Source organism: Colletotrichum navitas (genome assembly GCF_030913465.1).
Source record: "Colletotrichum navitas strain CBS 125086 chromosome Unknown LY79scaffold_82, whole genome shotgun sequence".
In the NCBI taxonomy this organism is placed as follows: Eukaryota; Fungi; Ascomycota; class Sordariomycetes; order Glomerellales; family Glomerellaceae; genus Colletotrichum; species Colletotrichum navitas.
Window position 1 is genome coordinate 59,429 of NW_026850628.1, and position 21,328 is coordinate 80,756.

The following is a 21,328-nucleotide window of genomic DNA, read 5'->3' on the forward strand; positions in this document are numbered from 1 at the left end:
GCAACGTTAACCACTTACCCAGTGTTGCGGTCCTTGGCACCCGTTATCTACACCGCTAGCGATATCGGAGACTTCGGTGTGGGGTACTGCAAGCCAAAGTCAATATTGAAGGGGCAGCATTCCTTTGGCACCGATGCTAATGAAGAGTCTACATGGAAATATAGAGAGGAAGGGCAAAAAGGGTCCAGCTTGAAGAGACCTTTTCCACTCCTGCTCCAATTTCTTCACAGGCCTCCAGCCAACTCTGTCGGAGCCATCCATCTTCCGTTCAAAACACGGGCTAAGATGATGTTGGAAAGCTCCGCTGTCGTCCTGGCCGCCCTCGCCGGACCGGCCTCCGCCAGCTATGCCTTCTATGTCGGCAAGGACCTCACCGCCGACGGCAGCGTCATGGTCGGCGGCACCGGCGAGGAGGTTTCCTCCCACTGGCTGCAGTTGTTCCCCGCCCGCGACCACGCTCCGAACGCCACCATCACCGTCGGCATCACCGACCAGGCGAGCATACCCGGCGAGCTCTTCACCATCCCCCAGGTCGCGCACACCTACCGGTACCTGTCGATGGAGTACTCGGACTTTGAGGGCTTCCCGGCGCCCCTCACCAACGGCGGCCTCAACGAGAACGGGGTCGCCGTCCGCGACGTCTGGGCGCAGAACCGCGAGGAGCTGGTCGAGATGACGCCCACGCCCCAGCACGGCATCCAGTACAGCGACCTCGCGCGCATCGTCATGGAGCGCGCGAGGACCGCGCGGGAGGGCGTGGAGATCATTGGCGACCTGGTGAACCGGTACGGCGAGGCGACCTACGGCGGCAACACCCACCTGGTCGCCGACAAGGACGAGGGCTGGGTGGTGTGGGAGATGGCCGGCGGCAAGGGGCTGTGGGCGGCCGAGCGCCTCAAGGCCGACGAGGTCCGCGTGCTGTACCCCGGCTACATCGAGGATTTCCCCACCGACTTTGCCGGCCGCTCGGACTACATGGGCTCCGAGAACATCGTCTCCTTTGCGGTCGAGCAGGGCTGGTGGAACCCCGACAGCGGCGAGCCGTTCAACATTTTCAATGCCTACGGCATGAAGGGCGAGAACGTCACGGCGCGTGACGGCGGCTTCAAGTTCATGTCCCAGGCCGCCCTGGAGGAGGCCACGCTCAGGATGGCCCCCCTCACGGAGGAGAAGCTCATGGAGCGCGTCCGCGACAGGCGCATCGCCGACGACGAGGCCGGCTACGGGCAGGTCGTGAGCCTCAAGGCGGGGATCGACGGCGATCTCCTGCGCATCTGGAACGCCCCGGCCACCTCCGTCTCCTCGCCGTTCGTGCCGTGGTGGCTCGGCGTCGACGAGGTGCCTCCCGAGTTCGGCGAGCACCGGTACCTCACCACCGGCGCGTCCGGCAGCTTCCTGAACCCCGACTACCAGCTCCAGGAGGCCAGCGTTTTCGCCGGCCGCGTCTTCAAGCGCGTGCTCTACTACATGTGCTCGGCCCCCGACGCCTACCTGCCCATCGTCACGCAGATGCTCACGGGCTTCGAGAACCAGAGCCGCAGCGACGTCGGCTGGGTCGAGGCGGGCGCCGGCCTCCTCATCGAGAACGGCGAGCGCGAGGCCGCGCACTCTCTGCTCACGCACTACGCCCACGGCAGGGCCGCCAAGGCGCTCGAGCTCGGCAAGACCATGGCGGACGCGCTCGACGGGCACATCAAGCTGACCGGCCAATGGCGCAACCCCGTCGGCGGCGAGATCAACGATGCCGGCGAGGGCGCCGAGACCGTCAACTGCCTGGTCGGCTATGACCCTGACCGGCCCATCTGGAAGCAGCCTGCGCGGCGTTCCAAGCGCACAAGCCCGTGGAAGAAGTTGGTAGTTCAGCGTCGTCAGAACTAGGTTCCCACGTGAGAATAACAACGAACACTTAGCACCGGCCACCACTGGCGAATCCTCATGACAGCGACTGGTTGTTCCTGGTTTCCTGGCTGACCCTGAGGACAAGCTGCTGGTAACGCACCTATGCCGGCTTGAAACATACGAAACCCAACCTGTATATATGTATATATGTATATAAATATCACAAGGGTCTTTCACCCGCATGTCTTTACTTTACTTGGTCATTTTCATTTCCCTTGAACAAACTCTAATTTAAAAACAGTCATCAAGCAGCCTGGCTATATATATATATTAGCTCAGTCCTTCATCATTTTCTCTACCTTCCTCCCGACAGTCGCACTCCAGACATCGATCTTCCTGCACCACCAGTCCGACAGATACAACGAAACGCCCAGCAGGATGACCCAGCCGACCACGAGCCCCGCGTTCCGGCCGAGCCGCTCGAAGAGCCTCGGCATGATCCAGAAGCCCAGGCTGTGCAGCACCGGGCCGTGGACGAGGTAGAAGGAGAAGCTGATTTTGCCGAGGTACTGCGCGACACGCGCCTCGAGGAGGCGGCGGAGGAGGGGGCTGTGCAGGACGCAAGGGAGCAGCAGGAGGGCCCCCATCGCCTGGTAGAACATCCAGCCCGACAGCGGGATGTAGTATCTCGGCACGAGGGACGACAGGAACGCGAAACCCGGCGTCCACTCGGCGCCGGCGTCGGGGTACGAGAGGAGGTAGAGGGCGACGAAGAGGACGGCCCAGCGGGCGCCGCTGGAGCTCGGCGCCGGTTGTCCGGGGCCGGCTTGGCGGCCGTTCCTGCTGCTCGTCGCCGGCGGCGCTAGTCCCCGGTCGTCGGCCCGCCTGATGTCCGCCTCGGAGAGCAGCAGGCCGCCCATGAAGATGGCCATGTCCCAGCGTCCAAGGACCAGGCTGTACGCGGAGAGAAGGCTTCCGAGGCGGAAGCGCCACTTGGCCTTCAGGGCCGCGGTGCCCATGAGGAAGAGATAGATGAACATGGAGCCGCGAAGCTCCATCGGGATCGTGAAGGTGTGGGGGTCGTAGCGGGTGTGGTAGTGGCCGAAGTTGAAGGGGTTGGCCCACTCGACGTAAGCCCTCGTGAAGTTTGAGAGGGCATAGGTGATGTTGTCGTGGATGAATGGGTGCTCTTCCCACGAGCCGCCGAGCTGGACCCAAGAGAACTGCGGCGGGCCAGTGACGTTGGGCGGGGTTTTACTAGCGTCTAGGGTCACGGGCTTGGCGCTCAGGTGGAGGAGGTCGTGGTAGGAGGTCGTGGGCGCGTCCGTCATGGTGATGTTGATCACGGTCCCGTTCAGTCCTTTGGCTTCGTTCGCCGCCTTGGCCTTTGCCGCGATGTCGTCGGCCAGCCGATACAACATCGGGGGCATGAAGAGCTGGGACGTGGCGTTCACACAGAGCGTGCTGGTCTCGTTGTTTGTGACATTGCCCAAAAACACCGGGGTCGTCAGCCCCAAGTACCTCGCGATGCCAGGAGCTCCCTCGACTGCGTGCGTCCCATTGGCACAGGTGCTGTTGAGATGAGCCACCGTCACAGTGCCGTTGATGTATCTCGAGTCGGGGCCCTTGTAGATGTCATCCTCGGAGCGGAAGGCGCCCATCTGGGCGAGCACGGCTACCAGGAACATGCTGATGGTGGGGGGGATGTACAGGCGGAACACGCGTCGGAAGACGGACGACGCGAGACCCTGGTACGCGGCCTCGAGCCGTCGCTCGTGGATGGCCCTCAGAATGTGGCGGCAAAGGACATAGCCCGAAATAGCAAAGAAGATGGCCACCATTGGGCGTCCGCGCTGCAGAAGACACAGGATGGGCAAGGATGACCGCTCGAAGTAGGGCTCGGGGGACCCGGGGGGCATGGCCCCGTAGCCAAGCATAATGGCAGGCGTCCACGGCCACAGGAAGTGGTAGTTGAAGACGAGAAGGCAAGCAACTCCGCGGAGGCCGTCGAGGCATCTGATCTTGTCCGCGCTCCTCCTCGCCGCGGCCGCGGCCGACGTCCTGTCATCGCCGCCGCCTTCGCCGTACCGGTCTTGCTCCTTGGACCGGGGGGACTCGTCCGACAGCCCCTCCCGTCCCCGGGTGGATTCTTCCCACATTGTGCCTTTCTGGCTTGCTCGGCCGTTGCGAGAAAACATGCGGGTGGAAGAAATCGGGTCTAGAGTGGGTGGATGGGCAGGTGAAGATACGCTGGCGGTGCGATGGCCGTCATCTGTCAAGTGAGGCTCACTGGGCCGGACAAGCTTGCACGTATAAGAATAACCGGCGTAAGATACAGCAGCAGCAGTATTGGTATAGTAGCACGATTGGGGGGCGGGGAGCAGGTGGACGAAAAGGGAGAAGCGCACTTCGGGAGTTCCTAAATATGACTTGTTGGGCAGAGCGACGATCCCGGACACCCTTGCTCAATTATGTCATCTAATCATGACAACCGTCGAGAAACCCCTGAGTTAGAGAGGGCCCATCTTTTGCTCAACTTACTACGTACCTGTACACGAGGGAGGGCCCCATAATGGAATCGTGGAACGCCGGAAATGTCTCACGCGCGTCGTTGCACAGCCTCTAAAAATACTACACAGCGGTTGGCCCCATGCCACCACCACTCGCGTGGGTTGGGCCAATGCGACCTGAATCAAGGAAGCCAGAGTCGGCATTTGCCAGCTCGGCCATCGGGAAACGGAGGAGCCCCCGTCCCGGAGGTGACCCCCGGAGAACCCGCCGAGGCACCCCGTAGTTTCTAGCGTAACTCTGGCCGTTCGGTCGGTCGACATAAATCGGCTGCCGCTTCAAACCTACAAATGCGAGGATCGACCGAACACAGAACCTTAACCCAACCGGCGCATCCGTCGCCAAATGCTTTGGTTGCGGCGGCAAAGTAGCGCGTTTTCCCACCTCGTTCTGGGGAGGGGTGGCAGCAACAGGGTTCCACCAAGTTCGGACTGACACGCCTTTCTGCTGATTTTTTTTTCACCACAATGGCGGTGACTTCCAGTCCAAAGAGTCTGCAGGCCGCACCCGCATCCCGGCCAACGTAAAACGCCGCTGCCTGCATCTGGAAGACAATCGCAAAGTATGATTCAGCCCTCTCTAGATACCCGGGTCTTCCCTAGCTCTTACGCTACACATCGGTCCACAAGCTTCTAGTCATTAGCTTCCCAGGGATGCCGTCGCGTGCAGTATTGTATTCGGGGGGGACAGTGAAGAGGGTGGGCTTGTTGGCTGTCACAGGGTTAGCAAAGATCGGCCGGATAATTAACTCGAACATTGTCCTCGGGCTCGTCGCCTGCATCCCTCCAACTTTAACTGCAGCTAGGTAGTTTCCCTGATGAATCTAAAATTCGGAACTAGTTGGCTAAACCTCCTGTTGCGTAAAACAAATTGACCACATTCATATAATGAAGATCGTCGTCCAGAGTGCTGTCAGTCCTCTTGCCTCCTTTGCGGCCATTGTGCACTGGAAATGAATTTGGGAGCACCCTATCGTGCACATAAGTTTCGCGGAGCTTCTTGCCTATTCCACCCCGTTGCCATTACGTACACTGGCCGGGCTCTGCATCTTGCAGCAAGGGACTCTATCCGCAATCTATTACAACTCGACAGATCATCCTCCGTGGTACACACTGTAGCCCAAGGGGGCTCTACAGTGAGAGTTCCAGAAACCTCCCAAATCCGTATTTGAACCCAAATAGGAGCCAGGCTCAGTGCCAAGACCACGCAGACCAGCGAGCGGGCTAGAGTCATTAACCAATGACTCTTAAGTCTCGGTTGGAGTAGCGCCCTTGAAAGCGAGTCAGCATTGCTTCCAGGCCAGTCAAGACTCTGAGAAGCTTTGAGGATGTGAGATGCATGGCAGGAAGTTCGGCTTTAATTACTGAACCTATTACTCACATCGCCATAGGTACATTCCCTTGACAGCCAAACTCTGGCCTAGTTCAATCAAAGCCCGTAAAGTCAAATAAACTTCTAAGTCTAGGCACGTTATGGCTGCTATATTGTTGTCGTGTCGGTTTTAGTGGTTCAACGAGTTTTACTATTTCTTGTGTTAGTCTCCTGCGATAAAAACGTCACCATCGTCCTCGTACCAAGACCAGTCAAGAGACCGAAGATGGGGACAGCATACGAGATCTCGAACATTCCCTTCTCACGAAACATCAAGTGCACAGCCTCAGAACGTCAAGTCCAGCTGGGATGACAGACACAACAACACTTTCCTGATCTGCATTTGCACAAACTGCATCGTCACCTTACAAAGGGTCTGCTTAATATTCACATGTCCACTTTCGTTGTTGCCTCGCTGTCAGCAGTCCTAGTCCTCATAGGCCGCTGTCAGATTCGTCGTTGTCTTCCGGCGCGCCATCACCCGCTTCTGAGTTGGTCTTCTTCTCCTTCCCTGCAAACCATTGTTTCGTCGCGATATATGCCCCGGACCCAGCAGCCGTAGCACCGGCGCCGGCCTGCACTGCACCGTTCACTATTGCGGCCCCGTACCCAGCCATCCCGGCGCTCGTAAATGTGGAGAAGAGACTCGGTGCCACGACGTTGCCGATGCTTGCTTGAGCTGCAGCCGCAGCTGAGTCTGTTGTTGGTACAGGTCAGCTTCTGTCGGATTTCTGATATCAACAGGCGATTCCGGTCGTCTCATGCTAAATACTTACTGGCAACAACGCCCTTGGCTCCAAATCCCATCGCGGTCAACATAGGGGCAGAAACCAAGGCCGGTGAGGCCGCGATGGCAAGGCTGGCGGCGCCGACCGTGTAGCACGCCGCTTGGCCAGGATTTTCAGAAACCCAATCCTTGGCCTATGGTCATCGATGTGCGTTAGCCTTCTTCCATCCATGTCCACACAGTGCTTCACGTTTATTGCATTCAACCGTTACCTTTCGGTATGCAGCTCGAGCATCAGCAGATGTTACGGGTGGTATCATGGACCCTGGGCTCGTCTTGCCATCTTTCGGAGGCTCTGTATCGGGGTGCACCGGGAGAGTCTGTACGAGCCTCTCTGTTTCATCGATAGCTTGATCGTCGCAAGACATTGCAGTAACGTTGTTATGGGGTACTATGTAGACGGTCAGAGCTGTAGATCGCTCACGAGAGCCGGTAGAATCTGAGGCTTTGTAAGAAAATGAGGGTGGGCGGCTCGACCGTTGGGTTTATAGTTGATCGGTGAGGGGTACCAGGTACAGGAATTAATTTTGTAAAGGCAGCATGGATTTTATAGGATATTGATAGTATTGAGATGATAAGCTCAGAAAATAGCGAATAGGAAACCACAGCGCAAGCCACGTTTCTGTGCCGCCTATCGATGTGCCTTATTGTTGGGTCTCTCTATTTTGACCTGACCAACGTCACAACAACGGTTTTCCGGCAGATTCGAGACGGCCACCCAAGAACACTGTAGGATTTGCCCTTTCAGGTTTTTCCACTCCAAGTTTTGTTAACGTTCTTTGTTTTGACATATTTGATGAGAAACACACAATGTGATTTCAATGTTGATCTCGACGGCGCACCAAAGTGCACCATTTCCATCCAGCGGCGAGCGCTTTCCTGATAGAAACCAGCCTACCTTTGGACCCATATTTTGTTGGTTGATTGGATCACAAAGTCATAGTTGGTTGTTGGGCTGAAAGGAAAACAGTCACTGAGAAAGTCGGTTGGCTTACCACTGACCAGGACTTACTTCTGGCAATAGTCGGCTGAATTAGTTGACGGCTTTCTTAGAAACGATGATCCCACTGCACTTGGGCGCGAGAGTTGCACTAAGGACGCCATTACTCGATCTTGAGAACCAACTAGGCGTGGAAGACGGCGCCATATTCATAGGTGGTCTGTTCCGACCCTGTTGATCCGGCAGGCGTTCTGGCAGCGCGCTTTAGTGATGCTTGGGAGTCTTTCAAGCGCCGGCTCCTGAGTAAGATAGTCAAAGGTATTTGTAGAAATGCTGGTCATGCTAGGGCTATGGATCTTGGAAGCTAGGAGGAGTTGTATGCACTGAGGATACAGCTCTCTCACGGGATCCGGGAGACAAGAATAGCCACAATATAACTGCTCCCACAACTCAGAAATTATATAGACTCCAACTTAGGATAAAATCGTGAGCACTACTAAGTACTATCAAGTGTCTTCCAGAGCGCTCCCAAAAGCAGACTCGTACCTACCTCACAAATAGCCATTGCTACTATCTGTCGTATAGGGATCAAAAGTTGTTGTTTTGTGTCCTCTCGCCGCCCATCTTCATCCCATATTTTCGTGTGCCGCTTCGCGACGGTATCTAACCCGCCACGTGATGGGCAGTGCTGCAGGCTGCGACCCGAAAACGAGAGAAAAATAGGCAGCAGATGTGGTTTTTTTTTTTTTTTTCGAATTGTGACTTTCCTCTCTGAGACCGTCATCAGCGCGAATTTCAAACTTCGCAATACCTCTTCCAACAAACATTTTGCTGCTTCAAGTTCGACAACCTGGCAAAAAAATATTGATTCCGCCTCAAGTTACGCCGTAGTCAGTAGGTCTGATTGTTGTATTCCCGACTTTCATCCAGGATCAGGTAGGTCCCTTTCTTCTCCTCGTCTGTCCTTTACCCATCCACAGCCACGAACCGTCGTCTGGGCCAAACACAGTTGATCGTGGTGATCGATACTTCCTGGCTTCGTCTCTGAATCGCCAGGGACGTCTTAGTATGCGACGATTCACTTCGTCCAAGCTCTGAATCGTCATGAACGTCTTGATATGCGACGATTCACTTGTTCCAAGCCCGCCCCGACTGAGTGCCCCCCCGTCTTTCTCAACTTCTATAAAAAGGGAGACAATCCCCTTCCCTGGACTCTCTTACTGACTTCTCACTCACAAAGCAGGGCTTCACATTACACCTTTTATAAAAGATCAAGATATCTCAAGATTCTTTGTACAGGCCACCAGCCCCAAGTACAAAAAAGACAATTCCCACATTCCACACCACTGAACAGGCGGCCGGACCCCCTCCCCCCCCCCTCCCATCAACAACTTCCACCCAACACCAGGACATCTTAACTCCCTCAAACTCCTACCTTCCTTGGACATGGCCTCCGACCTCCTCAACCAGGCCACCACCATGGCCGACCTCGACCAGACCGAGATCTGCCAGCTCAAGCAAGCCCTGGCGCAGGCGCAGGCCAAGATCAAGCGCCTCGAGGAGCTCAAGGAGCTGGACCAGACCGAGATCGTCCTCCTTCAGGCCCGCATCGACGAGCTGACCAAGCTCGTTGAGTCTCTCCAGGGGAAGAGCGGCTATGTGGGCGAGGAGAAATCCCATGACGGTGGTGGGGTTCAACAGGAGCCCCAGACCGACGGCTTCCTCTACCTCGAGGACGTCCACTCCGACCTCGCCTCTCCTGTCGAGGACGAGGGTGTTGGTATCGACCTCAACGGCTTGGACATTGACGACACTGCTAAGAACGGCCAGCTCTCTGTCTCGGACAGCGGCTTTGAGGGGCACGGCTCCGACGGCGATTCAGACTTCGCCTAGGTTTCTCATTCAGTATAAGAGCGCCGAGGCTACGATGCAGGCATCCTCAGAAGCGGTGGACGATGAACGGCAGGTGCGGAGCACAGGAAGGCTATGGAATAGTGAGTGGCATGGCAGCACGGGGAGTCAGCAGCCAGGCGGCGCCGGCGCGAGCTGTGGTCTTGAAGACTCGCAGGCCGGGTAGACTAGGAAGGGATTGCGTTTGACACTGGTTGTTGAGAGGGTTTTTTTTTTTTCTCGAGCTCGGAACGGATAGCATAGCGTAGCATGGCATGGCAGAGCATCAGAATAGTGCAGTTAACCATTAGTAGAATTGACAAGTTGTCCAAGGAAATCCCACAGCTTTTTCTTACCATCAGGGTGCCATCGGCCGTCAGCCACGGATACCAACATTGCCATTTCCTTCAGAGTTCTACCGCCCTGGACTTGTAGCCCCTCTACCGCATCTCATGATACCCATGGATAACTCTCACTGCCAGGTGTAGGACTCCCGCCCCATGCCCTCTGCGGCGACTCCTCCGTGTTCGCGATGTCATCTGCCGCCCCATTCGTCTTCATGTTGCGTCGCAGGAAAAGGCCGCGCGCTCGATCGGCGCTACCAGGCCTAGCTCACCCTCGACCACACCATCTGTGATCGCCCCTGTTGGCTGACAGTCGGTCCCGGGTGTCGTTTTCACCGTTGCAGTCACCATAGCATCGGTGTCGACCACGTTCACGCATCAGGGAGTAAATTCAGGCTGTTTGAACTAGCACTCAAATATGTACCGTTAACACATGTCACCTCACACCTTCGGCGATGTGGGAGCTAAGCTGGAAGTTGTGATGTGGTTGCGAGCCCCATTCTAGCAGATAAGACTAAGAAAACAGCCGCCAATGTGCGGCACCCCTACCTGGTCTTGAGCCGGTGGCGGACGACGGCCCTGTGTAGGGGAGTGGGTGATTCAGAAGACCCTGCTCGGCAGGGAATGGCGGGGGCTGCCGTGATTCACGCGGGAGAGAAGGCCGTCGTTCCCGGGTGAATGAGAGGGTGTTGAGACGGGCCGTGTGTGTGCGTGTGTCTGTTGTTTCGTGGTGTTTGTTTCCTGGATAAGGTTGAGGAGTTGGGATGTTTGCTTGTGAATGCTACGGCAGCATCCGTCCTGACTCGGAGCTTGATGGCTGGTTTTATCGGACAAACGCACTCTCTTCCACAGCCCGTCGCTCGAGGTAGGACAATTATGGTTAGATGACGATGTGTTCCATCATTATCTGTCACGCTCCCTCGCCGCATCGGACCGTTCGCTGTTCTGGATGATGTGAAGAAGCGAAGAGGTGAAGACGTGGCAGTTGGAGAAAACACAAGCAACCCCTCCCACTCCGACTCCCCCAATCGTCTTACTTGGTTAGTCAGCTGAAGTGTTGCATAGCTACCTACCTAGCTTACCCCAGCTAGCCGGCGGATCTTGCTTGAACCAAGCGTTGAACCAACATGCGCGGGGCCGCGCCCGAACCCCCCGACGCCCGCTTCCGACTCTTCAAGGGACTGTGTGGATGTGGATATGAGCAAGTTTCCACTTCATCCTCCATCTTTCCCTTGCCTTCTGTGCCGCCTGAGTCGAGCTCCTCCGCCAATCACGTCTTCCTCACCGCCAGGTCCGTCTCGCGCCGGCGTCCTGAAACCTGCTCACCTCCATGCCGTTTTGGGATTCGCGGCGGCTGGTCACAAGGCTGCTGCTTGTCATGTGCAACGATGCAGCGAGATAAGGCTATACCCCTCCATGTTGGCCGTCAAGCGTCGTGCCGATAAGAAGACCAGCTGCCCGCTCCCCCCTTCTCCTTTCCGCTGTGCATGTTGTTGAAAGTTGACAAGCTTCAATATCTCGTTCTCGTTGCGTGTGTAGTGTTGTGAAAATACCCAGAGCCGATCGAGAATCTACAGACTCTAGTAGAACACCCGCGGGCCAAGTTCGCTCCCACGTACCTCGAATCATTCTACAGGACCGGGTCCTACGAGCCGCCAACATGCCAGCCATCACCCTCTCTAACCAGTTCGTCAAGTCTTTCTCTTCCTCTCCCCCCCCTCTATCTCTCTCTCTCAGAGCCCCTTCGCGGATCCCGGTTAACACAAGCTCCACACAGGACCCCTCCGGCCGAGCTCCGACAGGCCTCGAAGCCGGACCTCGTAGCCCAGACGCAGGCTGCCTCCGCCCCCGCCGTCTCGCTTCGCGAGCTGCCCTCGGCCGCCGAGTGCGCCGCCCATCTGCAGCTCCTCGAGACCTTTGTCGCTCTCCACGGCACCGTCAGCCTGCTCGCTGCCGAGGCGGGCCTCGCCCCGGAGGTGGCCTGGGACTCGTACTGCGACCGCGCCGTCGCGCGCTTCGAGGCGTGGAGCGCCGGCGGCCCGAGGCCGGCGGAGCGGATGCCGCCGGTTGACGTGCTCATGGCGTGGCACGCCCTGATGCTGCACCCCAAGGCGTACGCGCGCTTCATCGAGCTCGGCGGGCGGCTGGGACTGGACGGCCTGAAGTGGTCCGAGATTGTGAGTTCTTGCCCTCCGTAGAGTCAGACGGTGGTGTGCGTGTGAAAAGGAAGGACGAAAGAGAGAGAGAGAGAGAGAGAGAGAGGGAGAGAGAGAAAGTCACGAGTAACAAGAAGAGTTCGTCGCTGACCACCGACGACAGTCAAACCTCACAATCCCCGACATCGACCTCCCCTCCCTCTCCGCAGCCCACACCGGCGTCTTCACCCACCGATCCCCGACGGGCACCCCGCTCTTCACCTACCCCCTCGCTGCCGCCATCCGGCGCCAGCTCTCCTTCTCGACCAAGATGGCCCGCCACGCCTGGCTGCGCAGCCCGTCGCTCGCCTCGACGCTCGCCCGCTCCCGGGCCCGGTACGCGCGCTTCTTCCACCTCATCGCCGCGCACCCGCGCACCGTCATGGTGCCCACGCTCGACATCGACCTCGTCTGGCACACCCACCAGCTCAGCCCGGCGCGGTACCTCGCCTTCTCGAAGCGCGCCGCGGCGGGGCGGCTCGTCGACCACGACGACGAGATCGCCGACGAGACGCTCGGCGCGCTGGCCGCCGACATGCAGGCGCTCTGGGCCGATGCCTTCGACGGCGAGGCCTACCACGCGTGCCTGTGCTGGGCATGCGAGGGCGGGCGTGCGGGCGTCGACGGCGGCGTCGTGGAGGCGGCGCTGCAGAACGAGGAGGCGGCGGTGGGTGTTCTGCCGCTTGCCGACCTCGCGTTCCCGCGGTGCGGCGACTGCGGCCACCATCCTGACAGCTGCTGTCCCTCGGTCGAGGGCGCTGCCGGGTGCGGGAGCGGCTGCGGCGGTGGCTGCGGAGGAGAGGGCGGGTGCGGAAGCTGCGGTGCGATGAGTTGAAGGCTGCTGCTGCATTTAGAGACTGTGGAGTTGTTACATGAGGCTATCTATATGAATGAATGAATGCTTTCTACTAATGCCACTATATCGAACGTCACACATGTCTATGAACTAACTGTCTGTCTACCTACTTGCTACCTATTACATGCAGACAGAGACACATGATGGGTGCAAGTCAAGATGGCACAACCGGCAAAAGAAATTGCCTCGTGGCGGAATCGAACCGCCGATCTTCTCATGACACTAGAGTACTAGTGAGACGCTATACCACTTAGCCAACAAGGCATTTGGTTGGTTATTGTTGACAAGATGTTTACAATCGGAGCCTATGCAGAGAAAATCTCTTCCAGACCCCACATTTTGTCCCCCCCCTCCTAGTGCATAAGTCAGGCCCCCCCGGCGAGGTAATGCGCATCCGGAAACGCCATATTGCACTTCATGGGATATCCCTCTCACCTTATCGTAGTAGGTTACGTTGGCCGGATTGCCAAGCTGTCGCCTGCAAATCCAATTGTACACGGCTAAACAGAGCCGCTCCCTCCACCCCGCCCCACCCAATGACAGCCTCGGGAAAGGTCATTCGCACGCCAAGAGGGAGCATTCATACCATCTAGATTGAAGGACTGGGGCCCTCTAAGGAGAATGAGGAAATGAGTACGCTTCCACCCGTAAGTAAACCCTGGTCATATCATATGGGCGTGGCTTCCACGTATCCGTACATCCCGTGTTTTCGCATCGGCACTGGTGAGGGCCAATATCCAACTCGCTGCGTCGAACTACGTGTGGGACAGAGCCCGGCTACTGCCCGGGGCTATGAGGAACGGGTCGGTGTCGCTGCGTCCCTCGGGGTTGCCGCTGGCGATGGCTTTAGACGAGTGTCTCCTTTACTTATGTAGGTAAAAGGTCCGGTCCTATATGCCGAGTGCTCGTTTATAGACTCCAGTCGAGAAGAGTGTATAAAACCTCCATCGTCTCTTTCCCATTTCGCCTCTTGCTCACCACTTCGTCCTCCGCAGACCACATTCGTTACACAGACCGGCAAAGCAAAACCATCACACTCTTTGTTTGAGCATTACAAGTCCAGCTCCCACACTCGTTCTCGTGCCTCTGTTATTCCCCTCTCCCACAAACACACAACAGATCCATCAAGATGCGCACCTCAGCAGTCCTTGCCGCCGTTGTCACCATGGCCGCCAACACAAACGCTGCCGACGTTCCTGCCCACCCGTGGCTGGCTCCCGGGGCTGACGCCGTCCGCGGCCCCTGCCCGATGCTCAACTCGCTCGCGAACCACGGCTACCTTCCCCACACCGGCAAGGAGATCAGCATGACGGACCTCATCAGCGGCCTCGGGACGGCGCTGCACTTTAACGAGAGCCTCGTGCGCACCCTCGGCACGCCCGCATTCGCGACGTCGACGACAGGAAACCCGAACACCTTCAACCTCGACGACATCGCCAAGCACAAAGTCATCGAGCACGACGGCAGCCTGTCGCGCGCCGACTTCGCCGTCACGGGCGACGCAAAGACGTTCAACGAAACCGTCTGGGCCGAGACCAGGGGGTACCTCGAGGCCGGCGCGTCGGCGGACGGAAAGATCGACTACAAGACCATGGCGGCGGCGCGCAGCAAGCGTATCGCGACTGCGAAGGCCACGAACCCGCAGTTCGACTTACCCACCAACCAGGTCACCGTGTCCCTGGGCGAGTCCGCCGTGATCCTCGGCACCCTCGGGCAGAGCTTCAGCGCGCCTGCCGCGCCGCTGGAGTGGATGAAGGTCGTCTTCGAGGAGGAGCGGCTGCCGTTCAACGAGGGCTGGGAGACGTCTGCCACGGAGATCACCACCGCTCAGGTCCTCGGCCTGTCGCAGCTCATCGGTACCAGCAGCACCTGAGATTGTCCATAGTTATGCCATAATGAAAATAAGCCTGCATCGATATTCAACGTGTCTCGTCCTGACCCAAGAAGCGCAGCGTGATGTTATCGAGACGAAGCCTGACCGAGGTACAACCTGGGCGTTCGACAGCGGACCCTTGGGCGCCGACCAGCGTGAACGATTTTTTGCCGAGGTCTTAGTCCGCTTCTCAGGGCGGACAGGGTAAGGGTCTGGCTAGGGCGCAAACGATGTGGTATCGTGACTCGTCGGAACGGGTCTTGTTAAATGGAGTAGACTGCATCTCGGGATTAGGCTTTCGTTTCTGTTAAAGTGATGTATTGCGGCCTGTGCTGGAGGGGCCGAAAGAATGCTCCGTTGCATACAAGCCACTTTCTAGTACTATGAGCACTTATCACTTATGCACCATCAATGCCAGACCTCCCCCCGGAACCATTGGCTGCACATAGCCGGGTCGCCTTGGTGGGTTGGAGGTGAAAACGGTGCCTCGTCATGCTTGGTCGCTTCTAACTATGCTCAACGGCTCGTCAAGCCGGCATCATGAGCTTGTTCGCCCCAAGTGAAGCGAGAAGTATCATAAGCAGAGGTTGAGAAGCATCGGCATGGCGCAAGAACCGATTGCTGCAAGCCATTACCAGATGGATTGGGTTGATTGTCGTCATCGGCCAAAGACCGTGTGCTGGCGGCCCAGTTCGAAGAATGCGGAAACCGTAAAATGATGAGAAATGGAGAAACCATAAAATAATGAGAAATTATGTTTAGGAAGAGGATGGAGCAGATGGCGTTTGTCGGCCAGAGCACGCGATGCGGGACATTTCCTCCGAGGTTGCAGTGGAGGAGTGAGTACATCACCTTTGGTACGTACCTACCTTGTGCACAGGTACGGGTGGGTGGGTTCTGCTGTACCAATGTATCTACCTACCCAAATAGGGTGCTTAGGTACCTAGGCACCTAGATGCACCAGCAGTGGTGGTAGAGGTGACGCTGCGGGAGCCAAGGGACGGCACCGATCTGACGATCCGATGTGGGTGGGCGGCATCATTCCCCACATCATGACGTTTGGCGCCGGGGGCGGGAACAATTGATCCAGGATAGTTCCAGCCTCATAGTGAGTTCTACAGCAAGATACCTAGATACGTACGTGTACAATATGTAATTTTTCTCCCGTGAAGCCGCGTACAGATACACAGGTGCTATGTACCTGGGTATTTACGTGTAGTGTAGTCTAGTTCGAGAGCTCAGCGGCAGGTACTAACGGGTGACGTAAAGTCGAGCTCATAGCTTCTCATCCCTCTACGTGGGGCAGTTGACAGCTTCGACCGTCAGAAATCGTTCATTTAAAGAAACTGCTTCCGCCGCCTCGATCGCCTTCTTAACTTCCATCTTCACTACATCATCGATACCTAAAAGCGAACTATCGGTTGCCCTTTCCACAAAGTTTCCCATCATCATCAACAACCAAACACTCCCACCAACCATTCACACATATCACCCACCATGCCTCGCGACGGAACTGGTCGATCTGACAACGCCATCGAGCCTGGCCACAACATTATCCACGGCGCCGGGGAGGTCAAGGTAGGGCTTGTCCGTTGTCGCCTTTGCGCCCAGCCGCAAGTACTGACCTGCACGTTACACAGGACCCCCACGTTGGCCGCGCCGAAAAGACGGCGCCCCTCCCTGAGCCAGAGAAGGGCCTTGCCGTCGACGGTCTTCCCGCCAGCGGCGGCTTGAGCGAACCTTTCGCCAGTCATCCCGACGCTGGTCAGGGCGGCAGAAAGCGTACCAACTAAGTTTACGTCCAAGCACGGGAAGTTTGAGGGGTACGGCATGGAAACCGGAGAGAGGATGATAACCAACCACCATGATTTGAAGCGCCGTCTGGTGGTGACTACAACCAGGTAGTCATAATGAGAATATGAATGATTAGTACAAACTTTGGATGCAACGTGATTCCTCGGCAGCAAGGACCGCTTTCGATGTTGTTCGTCATATTGGCACGTGAATGGTGACTATTATCCTACACAGGTTTTGTGTGCTCAGATAACGCAATACCTTCGAAGATGATTCGTAAAAGCAACGTGCTATACTAGCAGATTGGCCGGATCATTGGTGTCCCGATACCGTTTGCTAGGGAGAGTGTGACATCAATGATAGTAGAGCATGACTATGGCCGCATCCTTGCAACACACATGGAGTGAACGAAGACCCTTCAGTGTCCCCGCCAGGTCTCCAGAAGAAAGTGTCGAGCCGCCGGCCCGGCGAAGCGGTCGAGGAACGGGTATATCCCGAGTAGTGCGTACACTGGACCGTTGTCAGCTGCTAATCCCCACGCGCCTCCCTGCCAACGCGTGGCGAGACTGGGGGGGGGGGGGGGGGGGGGGAAGACTACTCACGTCGGATGATGGACTCCCACGACAGCCAAGAGCACGCCAGGAGGAAGCAGGCCAGCGGGAACTCCAAGACGCCAAAGATCACGAGGGCGAGGCCGAGGGCCTGGTCGCTCCTCAGACCGTCCATGGTTGGGCCGTTCATAACGGATTGGGGGGACAGTCGACGAGGTTTGGAGGGGACAAGGACAGAATCGGGTCCGTTTGTACGGCCTGGGGGGATTTGATATTTTGAAGCCATCCCCGGATGGGGCCGTACGATGATGAAAGTAAAGAGGCAAAGTACAAGAGGAATTGTCAGAGCCGCGGCCGTCGGACGGAAACGGCCTAGGCTATCAAGCTCAACCAAAGCACCTGGGACGAACTCAAAAAACATGAATGTCTTGGTCGGCCGCTTCCCGCGGGCCCTTCTCCAAGCTTCTGTTGTAAGACACCAACGGGACACGCCTGTCAAACGCACACAAAGACTGAGACGCAGATCAAGAGCGGGCCAAGCGCGTAAAAGACTGCCAAGGGAGGAAAGAAATTGCTAGCAATATGTGAAACTCCTATTCATGAGGCATTCCGAGCCATCGTCACACCCACACGGTTTCGTTGCAGCTGTGGGAACCATTTGTCTTTTTCTTTTATCTATCCCATCTTCATCATCATCATGCCAAGAAACCGCCGGCCAAATCAAAAGACAACAACCCCCGAGAACCCAGAAGCAGACCGTGGCTAGGCCTCAAAGACCAAGACGACGCCGTCGTCGCCGGCGGTGACGATCCTCTCCCCCGTCTCGCCCTGCACGAAGCCCAGCACGCCGCCGCCCTCGCCGTCGCCGCGGTGGCCGCGCCACTCCTTGACCAGGCCCGAGTCCTGCGCGCGCAGGTCCCAGCGCCGCACGACGCCGTCCATGCCGCACGTCGTGAGCAGCCAGCTGTCGCGGACGAACTCGACCTTGACGACGCTGAACTCCTCGTGCGCGCCCGGCAGGCTGCGACGCACGGCGAACCTCCGCCCCGCGTCGAAGACGACGACGCTGCCGTCCACCGACCCGGCCGCCAGCAGCGTCGAGAACTGGCCCGGCCCGCCCGCCGCCGTCGTGAAGCTCAGCGCCTCGATGCTGTCCGACGCCGTCTGCAGCGCCGCGAGGATCTGCCCGCCCGCCGCCACGTCCGCCGCCGCCCGGCCCTTGCCGCCCTTGCCGGCCTTGCCCGCCTGCGCGCTGCCCGCGAGCCGCGGCAGGCTGACGATGCGGATGGCGCCGCCGGCGCCGCCGACGGCCACCAGCGCGCCCTTGGGGTCGACGGCGACGCTGTAGAGCCCGCCCTCGACCTCGAACCGCTGGTCGTCGCCCGTCATGCTCACCGTCGTCTGGCCGTTGCTCTCGACGAGGCCCGCGGCCGCCGCCTCGCCCCAGACGTCCCACACGTACAGGCTCGAGTCCTCGGCGACGGTGCACAGCAGGTTGCCGTCGGGCGTCCAGGCGCCGGCGGTGACGGGCGCCTGGTGCAGCCAGTAGGTCTGGACGATCTGCAGGGCGTTTGCCGGGTCGCCGCCGCCGGCGGCGATGTCGATGGTGTAGACCCAGACCGAGTTGTCGCTGGCGCCGATGGCGATGGTGTTGGGGTACCGCGGGGACGGGCAGGGGGCGATCCAGTTGATCTCGGGCACCTCCTGGGCCTCGGCGATGAACTTGATCTGGACGCTGGCGGCCTCGGCGGTGGGCGAGTTGACGCGCAGGGCGTGGACGCGTAGCTTTCCGTCCATGCCGCCGGTGACGAGGAAGTCGCCGCGCGGCAGGGTGAAGGCGAGGGCGTTGATGGAGTCGGTGTGGCCGTCGATGGCGTAGATGCTCTCGAGGGCGGTGCTCTGCTGCGGCGCGGCTTCGCCCGAGTACGAGGCCGGCAGGACGGGCCGGGAGGCGGCGGCGGCGGTGGAAATGAGGTAGCCCTTGCCGGGGGCGTCGTCGCCGTCGCCCTCGGAGCCGCCCGTGGCGATCAGCGTCGGGTGGACGGGGTGCTGGGCTATAGCGAAGACGGAGTCCTTGTGGCCGTCAAAATAGGCGACCGAGTCGTTCTGCAGGTTTATCTCCTCGTTCTCGTCGTCCGAGTCCATGGGCACGTCCTCCTCGTCGACGTTGACCTCCTCGCCAACCTCGTCGGCCTCGAGCATCTCGGGCTCCGACTCGTGGCCGTCATCCTGGGGTGTGTTGTTGTCCTTGGGGGCGGACATTTCGTCTATGTGTTTCTTGGGGGTTCTGCTTCTTCTTATTCTTCTTAAGGTGCGTTTCTGTCCCTTTTGCTGCCGGGCTCCTTTGCGCGCGCCGCAGGTGGTTTCGCGCTTTTCCGAGGTAATGCGCCTGCTCGAGGTGTCTGTTTGCTTTTGTCGTGAGAGGTGGTTTGGTTTGTACGTCGTCGAACTGAGAGAGGGAACCGCCGGGTATCGTTTCGTATTATGTAGGGGCGGAAGCCGAGAGAGCTTTATTAATCGTCAAAGGGTGTTCTACATGCTTGATAAGCAGGATGGATGGGCACGCCGCAGCGAGATTGAATTTTTTTGCAGGTCGGATGGATGGCGGGGTGGCGGGGTAGTTTTCCCCGGCCAGAAACCGTAGGCGGTGTGTGTGTGTGCGTGTGAGCAGCTTTATTGCTCCCGCCCATCTTATTCCGTTCATCCTTTTCTTTTTCACACCCCAATACGGGGTTTCCTATCCACATCAATCATGTTACATCCTTCTGCAGGCTTCTTCTGCGTTCATGAGACACGGTCACCAGCAGGCACTTCTTGCATCGCTAAGGTTGCCAGTAGTGGAAGTGCAGCTACGCATTCGGCAGATATCTAGGCTTCTTTTGGATTCATACGCTCTTTATAAAATCAGAAGTTAATGTGTACGAATATCGCGGCCGAATGGTCTGCATCGGCAACCCCGTCTTGATAGTGTTGCGCCTCTCGATGAAAATGGGCATCATAACGCCATCCACGCTAGTGTGAAATGAGGCCTCCGACGGCAGTGATATATCCAACTCCCAAGCATTTCCTCTTCATTACGCCGCCCTCCCTCTCCCTCTCTACCTTCTTTAGCATCTCGCAGCCCGTCTTTCGCCGTCGTCTAACCACTCAGCGCCCCCCCTCCCCCTCCTGCTACCTCCGAACGTTATCCGCGGGCAGCTCCGTCGGCCCATCCCCGGTCCCCAGCTCTGCTACATGCGCCGGTTCCGTCCACCCCTTGAACTGTGTGTGGCCTCCTCCCGCCCCCGGGTTTGTCAACACCTTGTCGTTGCTGTTGTTGTAGTACTCCCCGACGCTCGTCCCCGTCATCTCTTGCACTGGCGGTGGATGCTGGTGCTGGTGCTGGTAAGCGTACGCGCTGCTCATCGGCGACTGCCCGTCCATCTCGGGCGCCGTTGGTGTCGCGTCGACGGGCTTCACGCCCGCGTACTGGTGTCTCCGCCGCCTCCACCACAAGAATAGGCCCACGAGCGCCGCGACCAGGACGACTGGCACGACGACCGCGATGCCGATGATGGAGCCGATGCCCAAGCCTCCGTCACCGCTGTCGCCGCTGGTGGCGGTGGGACCCGCTCCCGTCGCGGTTCCCGTGCCCGTCGCGGTTCTCGTGTCCGTCGCGGTTCTCGTGTCCGTCGCGGTTCCCGTGCCCGTCGTGTCGGTCGTCGCCGACGATGTCGTCTGGGGCACGAGGTCGCTCGCCTGGTACACCATCCTGATACCCCACGCGTTTACGCCGTCCCGGTTCTTCATCGTCACAGCCTGCGTGGCCACCTTGCCGTCGTCCGTCCGCGTGATGTCGACGACGGTGGCGGGGCCAGCCATCCAGGTGCAGAACTGCGTCTCCCAGACACCCGCGAGCGTCATGTCGTCCTCGACGCAGGACAGTGTCATATCGCCGCGGTAGGGGCAGCAAGTGACGGTGGTGATGGAGCGGACGCCGCCGTTGCGCGAGCACTGCGGCTGGGCAGTGTAGCCCGTCGGGCAGGCGGTTCCGGGGGAGTAGAAGGCGGTGCTGGCGCCGTTGAACTTGTCGGGCAGACATTTGTTGTCGTTGTCGATGGCGTACACATTGTTTGTGAGGTAGATGCCGGAGCACGAGGCCGCGGGCGGTGAGAAGTTGGCGGTCGGGAGGGGGTTTTCCGGAAATGTTGACGCGATGTACGTCGTTTTTGTTGACGCCATCTTCGAGAGCGAGCGAGTCTGTATGCGTAGGCTGTGAAAGGACCTGCGAAGGCGAAGGGATCGGGGGCCGTTTGGTGGTGGGGGATGTATTAGTAGGAA

General features: G+C 58.4%; 11 protein-coding genes and 1 non-coding gene across 12 annotated transcripts; 5 read left to right on the forward strand and 7 right to left on the reverse strand.

The window, feature by feature from the left end:
- Positions 1-109: 109 nt before the first annotated feature.
- Positions 110-2,091, forward strand: LY79DRAFT_567213 (dipeptidase domain-containing protein). Its single transcript, XM_060558876.1, has one exon. It carries the CDS (start codon positions 286-288, stop codon positions 1,876-1,878), a length of 1,593 nt encoding a protein of 530 aa, XP_060409547.1. The 5' UTR covers positions 110-285; the 3' UTR covers positions 1,879-2,091.
- Positions 2,092-4,264, reverse strand: LY79DRAFT_567215 (acyltransferase 3). Its single transcript, XM_060558877.1, has 2 exons — positions 2,779-4,264; positions 2,092-2,682 (listed from the first exon to the last, which is right to left on the reverse strand). Exons 1-2 carry the CDS (start codon positions 4,035-4,037, stop codon positions 2,175-2,177), a joined length of 1,767 nt encoding a protein of 588 aa, XP_060409548.1. The 5' UTR covers positions 4,038-4,264; the 3' UTR covers positions 2,092-2,174.
- Positions 4,265-5,955: 1,691 nt separating this feature from the next.
- LY79DRAFT_393774 (uncharacterized protein) lies at positions 5,956-7,160 on the reverse strand. Its single transcript, XM_060552953.1, has 3 exons — positions 6,778-7,160; positions 6,555-6,699; positions 5,956-6,475 (listed from the first exon to the last, which is right to left on the reverse strand). The coding sequence occupies exons 1-3, from the start codon at positions 6,931-6,933 to the stop codon at positions 6,213-6,215; spliced, it is 564 nt and encodes a 187-aa protein (XP_060409549.1). The 5' UTR covers positions 6,934-7,160; the 3' UTR covers positions 5,956-6,212.
- A 1,791-nt stretch (positions 7,161-8,951) lies between these two features.
- On the forward strand, positions 8,952-9,398 carry LY79DRAFT_673241 (uncharacterized protein; the record flags this gene model as incomplete). Its single annotated transcript, XM_060564149.1, has 1 exon — positions 8,952-9,398. The coding sequence occupies one exon, from the start codon at positions 8,952-8,954 to the stop codon at positions 9,396-9,398; it is 447 nt and encodes a 148-aa protein (XP_060409550.1).
- Positions 9,399-10,030: 632 nt separating this feature from the next.
- LY79DRAFT_393840 (uncharacterized protein) lies at positions 10,031-10,750 on the reverse strand. The gene is made up of 2 exons (XM_060552954.1): positions 10,289-10,750; positions 10,031-10,135 (listed from the first exon to the last, which is right to left on the reverse strand). The coding sequence occupies exon 1, from the start codon at positions 10,666-10,668 to the stop codon at positions 10,384-10,386; it is 285 nt and encodes a 94-aa protein (XP_060409551.1). The 5' UTR covers positions 10,669-10,750; the 3' UTR covers positions 10,031-10,135; positions 10,289-10,383.
- Positions 10,751-11,230: 480 nt separating this feature from the next.
- LY79DRAFT_567226 (uncharacterized protein) lies at positions 11,231-12,820 on the forward strand. Its single transcript, XM_060558878.1, has 3 exons — positions 11,231-11,425; positions 11,517-11,916; positions 12,059-12,820. The coding sequence occupies exons 1-3, from the start codon at positions 11,400-11,402 to the stop codon at positions 12,767-12,769; spliced, it is 1,137 nt and encodes a 378-aa protein (XP_060409552.1). The 5' UTR covers positions 11,231-11,399; the 3' UTR covers positions 12,770-12,820.
- A 152-nt stretch (positions 12,821-12,972) lies between these two features.
- Positions 12,973-13,054, reverse strand: LY79DRAFT_t234. Its single transcript has one exon. It is a non-coding gene; the product is annotated as a tRNA-Thr (tRNA).
- Positions 13,055-13,919: 865 nt separating this feature from the next.
- LY79DRAFT_524773 (Chloroperoxidase) lies at positions 13,920-14,663 on the forward strand (the record flags this gene model as incomplete). Its single annotated transcript, XM_060555656.1, has 1 exon — positions 13,920-14,663. The coding sequence occupies one exon, from the start codon at positions 13,920-13,922 to the stop codon at positions 14,661-14,663; it is 744 nt and encodes a 247-aa protein (XP_060409553.1).
- A 1,497-nt stretch (positions 14,664-16,160) lies between these two features.
- Positions 16,161-16,456, forward strand: LY79DRAFT_524772 (uncharacterized protein; the record flags this gene model as incomplete). The annotated part of the gene is made up of 2 exons (XM_060555655.1): positions 16,161-16,241; positions 16,304-16,456. The coding sequence occupies 2 exons, from the start codon at positions 16,161-16,163 to the stop codon at positions 16,454-16,456; spliced, it is 234 nt and encodes a 77-aa protein (XP_060409554.1).
- A 229-nt stretch (positions 16,457-16,685) lies between these two features.
- LY79DRAFT_393914 (uncharacterized protein) lies at positions 16,686-17,599 on the reverse strand. The gene is made up of 2 exons (XM_060552955.1): positions 17,060-17,599; positions 16,686-16,967 (listed from the first exon to the last, which is right to left on the reverse strand). Exons 1-2 carry the CDS (start codon positions 17,427-17,429, stop codon positions 16,876-16,878), a joined length of 462 nt encoding a protein of 153 aa, XP_060409555.1. The 5' UTR covers positions 17,430-17,599; the 3' UTR covers positions 16,686-16,875.
- A 171-nt stretch (positions 17,600-17,770) lies between these two features.
- LY79DRAFT_583280 (WD40-repeat-containing domain protein) lies at positions 17,771-19,270 on the reverse strand (the record flags this gene model as incomplete). Its single annotated transcript, XM_060560313.1, has 1 exon — positions 17,771-19,270. One exon carries the CDS (start codon positions 19,268-19,270, stop codon positions 17,771-17,773), a length of 1,500 nt encoding a protein of 499 aa, XP_060409556.1.
- Positions 19,271-20,179: 909 nt separating this feature from the next.
- On the reverse strand, positions 20,180-21,229 carry LY79DRAFT_593585 (uncharacterized protein; the record flags this gene model as incomplete). The annotated part of the gene is made up of 1 exon (XM_060561575.1): positions 20,180-21,229. The coding sequence occupies one exon, from the start codon at positions 21,227-21,229 to the stop codon at positions 20,180-20,182; it is 1,050 nt and encodes a 349-aa protein (XP_060409557.1).
- Between the last annotated feature and the right edge of the window lie 99 nt (positions 21,230-21,328).